The sequence below is a fragment of the Onychomys torridus genome, chromosome 21 (genome assembly GCF_903995425.1).
Source record: "Onychomys torridus chromosome 21, mOncTor1.1, whole genome shotgun sequence".
NCBI classification, from domain to species: Eukaryota; Metazoa; Chordata; class Mammalia; order Rodentia; family Cricetidae; genus Onychomys; species Onychomys torridus.
Genome location: NC_050463.1, coordinates 2,025,592 through 2,034,817, shown reverse-complemented (window position 1 = coordinate 2,034,817; position 9,226 = coordinate 2,025,592). Strand labels below are relative to the sequence as shown.

General features: G+C 64.0%; 1 protein-coding gene across 1 annotated transcript; it reads right to left on the bottom strand.

Moving 5' to 3' along the window:
• Positions 1–4,855: 4,855 nt before the first annotated feature.
• Positions 4,856–6,970, bottom strand: Gadd45b (growth arrest and DNA damage inducible beta). Its single transcript, XM_036170994.1, has 4 exons — positions 6,667–6,970; positions 6,482–6,583; positions 5,801–6,023; positions 4,856–5,538 (listed from the first exon to the last, which is right to left on the bottom strand). The coding sequence occupies exons 1-4, from the start codon at positions 6,708–6,710 to the stop codon at positions 5,425–5,427; spliced, it is 483 nt and encodes a 160-aa protein (XP_036026887.1). The 5' UTR covers positions 6,711–6,970; the 3' UTR covers positions 4,856–5,424.
• Between the last annotated feature and the right edge of the window lie 2,256 nt (positions 6,971–9,226).

The following is a 9,226-nucleotide window of genomic DNA, read 5'->3' as shown; positions in this document are numbered from 1 at the left end:
GGAGCTATGCACTGTGGGCTCTGCATGCACCCAGGAGTCACAACAGGCATGCGTGTACACACAGGGAGTGGGGCTGCACATGAAAGGCTCTGAATATGCTCAGGGACTGCACACAGTAGATTCTGCAATGCTCAGGGGCTATACGCAGGTTTTTCAGGAATCCAGGAGCTGAACACATTCAGTCCTGCATTTGTTCAGGGTTTGCACGAGCAGATTCTGCATGCACTCAGGAGCTGCACACAGTAGGTTATGACTGAACACTGGGATTGCACACAGTAGGTTTTGCACGTTGCATGACTTGGGGCCTGCACGCAGTAGGTTGTGCATGGGCTCAGAGGCTGCACACAGGTTCTGTACAAGCTCGGGGGCTGCACACAGTAGGTTCTGCACTTTGCCTGAGCTCAGAAGCTGCACACAGTAGGCTCTCCAGGACGGCCCCGGGGCAGGCCAAGCCGCTGGGGCTGGGGCACCCGGCCCAGGGCTTTTCCTGCGCTGGCTCCCTGCCCGGCCATGAGCGCCAGGCGTCCCAGGGAAGGCGCCGCTCACAAAGGGAGGGTCTGTGCCTACGCCCCGCCCTCCCGCCGCCAGGGCGGACCCCCCACCCCTGCGGGCCGCAGACACCCGGCCTGGCGGGCACCAGAGTGAGGCTGGCACCGGCGCTCTCCGGAGGGGGTCGGCGGCGTGCGCCCAGGGCGCACCCGGGACGGGCGCTGGAGAGGGTCAGGGTGACCCCACGTTGGGGAACCTGAGGGTCCAAGAGCCTGCACAGTCGCCCACTAACACTGTCTGTGACTCCGGCAACCGCCTGTCTCCAATTATCCAATTTAAGGACCAAGGAACCCGGGACTCCTGCCTACTGGGGAGGCGGGAGGGGCGTCTGGGGTCTGGGTCAGAGCCCCACTCCACCCCCAGAGTGTCTGGCGAGAGGGTGGGGTGGCTACAAGCCGTAATGAGGGTTCTGGAAGCAACTCGCGTTTTGCTGAGCTCTCTGCAACCCATGGAGTTCACCTTACCACGTGGGAGGGCCTCTGCACTTTCCCTTTTATGGGTGGGGAAACTGAGTCACAGCTGGCTGGGCTCTCCTGGCTCTAGTAACCCGTCAGTGTGAGGCAAGAGTCAACCTTGGCCTTCATCTATTCCTGTGAGGAGTGCTGAGCTCTGCCCTTCCACGCCGCCTTGGAGCCAGCAGAGAAGCATTTATGGCGCTCCTACTGTGTACACGAAGGCATAAACGTCACTGCCACGCACTCGTACGCCGGGTGAGCTCAAGTTTGGCCTCCCATGTGCGTGCGCGCGTGCTCGAGCCTGGAGCGCGCACTCCACAAGAGCACGGAGGGTCTTGGTTTCTGCCCCCGGAAGCTGCTGACTCCACCCACTCCCAGGGTCCTGGGAACAACAGAGTCAGAGAGGGGGTGGGGTGGGAACAGCCTAGGAAAAAAATGGGGACAGCAGAGAGGAACCCCCGTGGGTTCTGCAGATGTGGATGGGCGGGGACGGGGGCGGGTCCCTGGTGGAGGGGTGGCTTTCAAGTTGTCTGCCTTGGGTTTTGGGGAGAGGTTGTTTCGGGTCTTTGGAAGGGATCAGGGCTTGCCAGAGCCTCTGGGGCGTCTGTCTGATGAGGGTTCGGGCTAGGGGGTGTCACTCAGTTGGGGGGACCCTAATTGGTCCAATCTATCTCTCTGAGCTCCTCTGCTTCCCGCTCCAGGGCTGGGCAACCCCTAGGGACAGGATGAGCCCCTGCCCTCCCCCTCCGCCAGTAGTGGGGTGCTGGGAGAGAACTGGCCCACGGGAACTGACCCCTCGTGGGCCGGGCGGGGCCCAGGATGAGGTTTCCAGAGCTGCGGCGGAAAGGTCAGGACTGTCTGGGGCACAGTGACACACAGGTCTGGGATCCCGGGATCTGCAGGGACTTCCGAGGGAGGCACAGTCATTAACTCAAAGACAACATGGGAGACCGGAGGGTAAAGGGGCTTGCCCGAGGACCCGAGTTCAATCCCAGGACCCACAGGGAACCAACTCTCCCAAGTTGTCCTCTGACCTCCACATGCAAAAAATAAATACAATTAAAAAAATTTTTTTTGTTGTTTTGTTTTTTTCGAGACAGGGTTTCTCTGTGTAGCCCTGGCTGTCCTGGATCTCACTCTGTAGCCCAGGCTGGCCTCGAACTCACAGAGATCCGCCTGCCTCTGCCTCCCGAGTGCTGGGATTACAGGCGTGCGCCACCACCGCCCGGCTACAAAATTCTTAATGAGAAATAAAAAGCTAGCTACGATGGCACACGTGTGCCATGCCAGCATTAGGGACCTCTGTGAGTTCGAGGCCAGCCTGGTCTACACAGCAGGCTCCAGGTCAGCCAGGGCTGCACAGAGGAACCCTGTCTCGAATACAAAACGCGGGGCTGGAGAGATGGCTCCGCGGTTAAGAGCACTGACCGCTCTTGCTGAGGACCTGGGGTCCGTTCCCAGCACCCACGTGGCAGGCCCACAACCAGGGTCCGTGAACACGAGGGATACGCGTGCGAACCAGATTCTAGACGGGTTTTATCGCACCGAGACTCGGCCAGAAGCCCGTGGCTGAGGCCCGCCCCCTCTGGAGCCTCGACCTCCCCACCGGCACCTGGAGGCGCCTCTGTGGCCTCCGAAAGGGCCTGGCATACAGTCAGCTGCACAAGACAAGAGCAGGTGACGCGAAGAATGAAGCCACGTCAAAGGAGATTTGACGCGGAGGCGGCTTTCTGTGCCCCAGCCCCGGGGATTCATGTTAGCCTGCAGCGTGTTGTGTCCTCGCCAAGGCTGTGACACCTCTCAGCGAGGGAAGCCGGTCCTGTGGAGGTGGCCATTTCACAGAGGAACACTAATCATGGCGTCCATCTCCTGGGGATGTCCAGAGCACAATTAAAATAGGACTGCTGGGCTGGGGGCGTGGTCAGGTGGAGCCCCGCCCAGAATCCCCAGTGAGGGCTGGGGGCGTGGTCAGGGCGGAGCCCCGCCCAGAATCCCCAGTGAGGGGCTGGGGGCGTGGTCGGGGTGGAGCCCCGCCCAGAACCCCCAGTGAGGGGCGGGGGCGTGGTCGGGGTGAAGACCGGAGCAGATCCTCGGCAGGCTCTAAGTTCCTCTCCCTTCCACCCGCGAAAACAAGCACTACTAAAGCAGCCTCTCCTCTCCCCAGTGCTGCGCCTTTGCTCGCCCCGCACCTGCCCAGCCTGGTGCCTCAGTGCAGCTGCGGGCTGACACAGCGCCCTCACCTGGACCCGGAAAGCGGGGTCCTTCGGGATCTGCCCGGAAGGCTGTGTTCCGGGCTGTCAGCCAGCGTGCAGTCCACCTGTGTGTGCGAGCCCTTCGGCGGGCTGCCCGGCACACAGAGGGCCAGCTCAGCTGAGGCCTTGAGCAACTTGGCCGCCAGCAACCGGAAGTCGCCAGGTGCAGCGGTTGGGGTTCCTGCAGCCGAGCACCGGGGCACTGACTGCGCGTGCAAGCGTGCGCGCGCGCGCGCGCCACGCCCATCTGCCTGCAGCCTGCGCGGCCGGGTTTTTCCTGCTGAACGTCCAAGGAGCACACCCACGGTTCCTGGCACACGGCGGCGTCCCCACGGGACCCGCAGCCCAGGACCGGCCCCGGCTCGGTGACCCGGGCAGTCTGCCCTCAGCCGCCTAACGTTCCCCCTCATCCACCCAGCATTCCAGACCGCAGGCCAGGCCGTGGCCTGGGCAGGGAGCCCCGGCCCTTTCTGGGGGAAGGGAGCCCGGCGTCAGAGCCATGCGGCGCCGGGGGACACCTGTGAGAGCGGGGAAACTGAGGCAAGGTCCTGGCGCGGGACACAGGCCTCTCCCTCCCCCGTCAGTCTGTGGGCACTGGGTCGGGGGCCCAGAGGCCACCAGGTCCGGGAAGGGCAGCAGCCAGAGCCGGCTCAGACCTGCGGGCCCCGGCCCGCGCGGAGACTGCGCCCTCCGCACACTACACACCGGGACGGCCCGGAGGCCTCAGCCGGTGCCCCCGGGCTCCGAGCGCCCAGGCACCATCCAGGAACCCCCCTCCCCTGCGCGCCCCGCCCCCCCGTGGTGACCTCCCACCCCGGGTCTCACTCAAGGACTGCAGAACCCGTAGCCTCACTCCTGACCCCCCCCCCACGGCAGGGCTGGTGAAAGCCCAACACCCCTCCCCGCCCCCCTCCCCCGCCCCCCCAGCCCGGGGACTCCCCTCCTGGGTGCTCTCCCTCCTGCACATGACTCCCAGGGCGCCCCTGGGGATTTCCTCCGCCCACCAGGGGCTGGGTGGAAAGGTCGCGGCTGCTGGGAGCGGGTAAACTGAGGCCGGCCGGGCAGGGAAGCCCTGGGAGGGGCCGTGCGGTTTCGGTCTGCAGCGCGGTGCGGAGGGTGCCAAGGCTCCCGCGGGGTGTTTCCCCACGGTTGATTTTAGCTCGGGGAAAGGATGAAAACCATTCTTTTCCTTTTGTGCATCCACAGGCCCCCACCCCGGGAAGGACAGCTTGCGGAGGGCGCGCCCCGGGGAGGTCGGGCATCCAACCCCGACTAGGGAACCCTTGCTGCTGTGTGGCCTCAGGTGCCCTCGCCACCTCTCTGGTCTGGGCGCCGGGTGGGGAGGGATCGCAGTCACCTCCCCGTGCGCCCTGGCCGGGCCCGGCTCCAGCACAGCGGGTAGCAAGGCTGGGCCGCCGGCCGTCAATAAAGCCGCCTCTTAACTGCGGGGAGGCAGGAGTTGGGCGGCGGCGCCGGCCGCAGAGCCAGCCGCGTCCGGAGCCGCCGAGCTCAGGAGCCCGACCAGGCTTGGTGGCCGTGGCGCGGGGCGGGGACCCCGGGGGACCCCCGGGGGCGAAGGAGGGAAACGCGGAGAACCCGGAGGCTTAACGAGTTTATTAGAACGTCTCTGTAGCAGAAACTAAAAACACGCAAGCGACCTGTCTTGCTCAGCACAGTAACAAAATAGATTTGTGTCAGAGTCCCGGGCTCGCCCCGGCTCCCGCGGCGACCGTCGCCGCCCTGCGCGTGCACAGTCCACTGTCCCCAGGTGGGCACGCCGCAACCCACTCCGCGGCAACCCACTCCGCGGCGGCGGCGGCCTGCAGCCCAGGCTCCGCGCTCCCGGCTGCGCCTGCGTGCAGAGGCTGGCTGCAGGATCCCCGGGCCTGGGCTCCAAGGTCCCCGTCTCCTCCGGCCCGGGGTCCCCTCCTTCGCGTCTCGGCGACCACCTGCGGTGCTGCTCCGGGTTCCACGCCCAGAGGGCGGGCGGGCGCTCACTCCCCTCTCCTCTCAGTCTCGGTGACTCCGCCCCTCCCGGAAGGTCTCACGGGAAGGGTGGCTTTTGAGGGATTGTTCTTGGGGATGAGGGGAGGGGGTCAAATATGTATTTTATTTGATTTTTTTACGGGACAGCAACTCAACAGTTGCTTTAGATGTGTGGAGAGGCCTCAGCGTTCCTCCAAAGAGATATAGGGGACCCACTGGTTATTGCCTCTGCTCTCCTCACAGTAACTGGCCACCTCCACCAAGCCTTGGCTTTTCCAGGTATCTGTGTGACAGTTCTGTGGAAGGGCACAAAAAGGAAGGGTTTAGTGGGAGCTCTAGGAGTTCGGTAGGGAGCCTCCCTCCGGCACACAGGGGCCCCTTTGAGGAAAAACAGGCTGGCTCAAAATAGCTGCCCGGGTGACGAGGCAGCCCACGGGACATGCCGAGCGTGGCTGGGCAGTGAGCTGGTGTCGGACCTGCCAGCCCAGCTATGTTGACAAACACGGGGCCCGAGGTGCCCAGGGCGGGCGGGGTGGGGCGGGGAGAGTCGGGGCTCACCGTGACCAGGAGGCAGTGCAGGTCTCGGGCCTCAGTGGTGCCCAGGGTCTCCGCCGGCTCTCCCAGGAGCTGCGCCAGCCTCTGCATGCCGGAGACCCGGACGATGTCGATGTCGTTGTCACAGCAGAAGGACTGGATCAGGGTGAAGTGGATCTGCAGGGCAATGTCATCTTCCTCCTCCTCGTCTATGGCCAGGAGGCACAGCACCACGCTGTCGGGGTCCCTGCAGGACGGAGGGGCAGTCAGGGAGGGGGACCCGGAAGGGGTGGCCCCGTGCAAGAGCGGGGCACCGCGGGCGGGACAGAGGAGTCGACAAGCCCACGGAGCACCCCGAGTGTGCAAGAACACGCCCCCCCCGCCCAGCGCCGCACGGTTGCCGGGGTGGCCCACTATGCAAATGCCGGTGGCGGTGGGGGAGGGGGCGCACGGCGAACCGGGGTTGCCTGGTCCAAACCAAACATACTAAAACCCCTCAAATTTGCAATGTCGGGGTTCTGCAGCGGGTCTCTCCCCGCTTCGCCCCCCAAAGCAGAAATTCTCGGAGAAACGTCGCCCTCCACTCCCCAGGACCCAGAGCGCCGGGGAAGTCCCCCCAAGACCCGTGCCCTACAGGGGTGTCGGGAGCGCGCGTGCATCCGAGGGGCGCCCCCACCCACGCCCGGGACAGGGGTGCTGACTCACACATTCATCAGCTTGGCCGCCTCGTACACCCCCACGGTGAGGCGATCCTGTCGCTGCGCGGCCACCAGCAGCTGCTCCACCGCGGCGCTCACCGCCTGCATCCTAAGGGGCCAAGGAAGAGCAGGCGGTCAGCCGCTGACAGCCGGGCCGACCTCGGGCGGGACCTCGGGGGCCCCCGTACTCACTTCTGTGCCGCGTTGTCGCTCGCCACCAGCTCTTCCAGCGTCATGATGCGGTCACACTCCACCGCGGACCCCCGCCCAAGGTCCCCGAGGGCAAAGTGCGCGCCCAGATCCGACCCCGAAGGAAAAGCGCCTTCCCGTGCGATCAGAAGCGTCCAAGCTCTTCCGGAGGCGGCGGGGCTTCCCTTCCCAAGAAAACGGCAAAGGGAAAACAAAAAAAAAAAAGAAGATTGCAAAATCCCCACGAAAATTAATCCAAGAATGCGGAAGACGAGGCGGGTCCGGGTCTGCAGAGGAGTGAGCGCGCGGCCGCCGGCAGCCGCTTATCTAGCCTCCACCTGGGGGCGTGGCCCCGGGAGGCCTGCGCCGCCCTCCCATTGGTGGATACACAAAGAGTTGAGTGGCCCGCGCTGCGATTGGCTGGTGCTGGAAAGGGCGGAGCTCAAGCGCCGTGGCCCCACGTGGGGTTCCGGACTAGGAGGAGGGCGAACCCCGCCGCCGCGAGTGCCAGAAAAGCGAGAAAAAAAAAAAATAAAAAAAAGAAAACCACACACACAGACACAAAAAAACAGAAGTTTCTCTCCTGATTTCCCGGCAGCCGCGCTACGCAGGCCGCGCGCGGGGTTTCCAGCGCGCGAGGCTGGCCCGGACTTTCGGGGCGGGCTGTCTGGAATCCCCTCCTGGTCCCGGGAGAGTCCCCAGCCTTTCCCAGGCTCTGCTCAGGCAGGGCTGTGCATGGGCCCGGGGCCCGTCTGCAGCCCGATCCCTCCCGGGACGGCGACTTTCGTGGGAGCGCGGGGGGGGGGGGTCTCGTCCATCTTTGGAGACCCCGGACCTCTCCTGCGAATGCAATCCCGATCTGCTAGGGCTGGAGAGTGCTCTAAATCACGTCCAGGGTGCTCAGTTAGCGCTTTGTAAGTTCGAGGACGCTGGGATCCTCACCCCAAAGTGACAGCCACCAAGGCCCCCGACCCCCGCGACGGCACTCCGAGAACGCACAGCCGGCTCGCGCGAGGGCCAGGGGGCAGGTGGCTTTACCCCCCCACCCAGGCCAGGGCTGCAGAGCACTGAAGGGTCACTGGGGAAGAGATCGGGAGCCTTTCTGCCTCCCGGCACCCCGAGAGTTTCAGGGTGGGGTGCGCGTGGGAGGCGCAGGTGAAGAGGCCTGCAGGCGCTCCTCGGAGCGGCCCCGCCCCCTGCCGGCGGCCTCGCGGTCTAGCCTCGGACCGCTTCCCCACACCTGACCCTAGCGGGGGAACCGAGGAAAAGTGCAAGCGTGCTGCGCCCACCCCCACCCCGGGACGCGGGGTCTGGGTGGCAGCCGCTCTTCTGCCCCGGCGGCTTTTTGCAGTGCGCAACATGAGCCGCGGGTCCCTTCCGCCACGCGTGACATTTATCTTGCCCAGCATTTGGCAAGCAAAGGGACGTGTATCTGCATTGTGCCAAAGGGAAACTGAGGCTTCCGAGGGCGTTCTGTTCAGAGCCACCCCATGGCTGCTGGTAGGAGACTCAGACGGCAAGGACACGAGGCGGGCGGGCAGACCCCGCGTGGGACTCTCCCACGGTGCACGGGGGCTCCCGGTGACTCACACTGCGTCCCCTCCTCCGCCAGCCTGGGGCCTGGCCTCGGCCGCGCAGCTCGGTTTCCCCGGATCCCCGGCCCCCGAGTCCGGTGACGCATCGCGCCTCCTCCGCGCCGCCCACCGAGCGCGCGAAATGTCCCCGGCGTGAGAGGCGCGCGGGCGACACCTGGCGGCCTCATGAGGTCTCTGCGCGCGCAGCTTCCGGAAAGGGAGGGGAGAACGCTGCAATAGGTATTTCTTTCTTCTCGGTTCTTTGATTTCACCATCATCATCATCATCATGATTATTATTATTATTATTTGCGACGTTGGGGATGAGTCCAGGGCTTGATGACGCCAGGCAAGTGCTTCACCGATATCTATATACACTGTATCCCAGCCCGACATATGCTATACTTACAATATTTTAAATATCAACCATGAAGGGCCTGAGAGATGGCTCAGCAGGGAAAGGATCTGGTTGCCAAGCATGAGTTTAATCCGCGGAACCCACAGAGTGGAACTAGAGAACTGACCTCCACCAGTTGTCATCACACACACACACACACACACACACACACACACACACACACCACACACGTGCTCTGAGGCGTACATTCATGCCGGCACACACAAATAAATACGTTTATTGGATGCATATTTGGATTGGCCTCCAGGCTGTGGCTGTGGTTCCCGGTAGAGCTCTCCTGCCGCATGCCTGAGGTCCTGGCTTCCTTCCTCTGGACCACATGAACCCTATGGCGGTGCACACTTGCCAACCCAATACTGGGGAGGTAGAGGCAGGAGGATCAGTCAGAGGCAGGAGGATCAGTCAGTAATTCAGGATCATCCAGGGCTTTGTAGTGAATTTCAGGCTAGCCTTGGCTACAAGAATTTCAAAAAGGGGGAGGGGGTTGGAGAACCGACTGAGCAGTTAAGGGCATCTGCTGCTCTTCCAGAGGACCTGGGTTTATTTCCCAGCACCCACTCGGGGCTCACAGC

Coding starts and splice junctions, on each gene's coding strand:
- Gadd45b (XM_036170994.1), bottom strand. CDS start 6,710: ATGACGCTGGAAGAGCTGGTGGCGAGCGACAACGCGGCACAGAA. Junction 6,584..6,666: donor AGCGACAACGCGGCACAGAA/GTGAGTACGGGG, acceptor TTGGCCCCTTAG/GATGCAGGCGGTGAGCGCCG. Junction 6,024..6,481: donor GCGGCCAAGCTGATGAATGT/GTGAGTCAGCAC, acceptor TCCGTCCTGCAG/GGACCCCGACAGCGTGGTGC.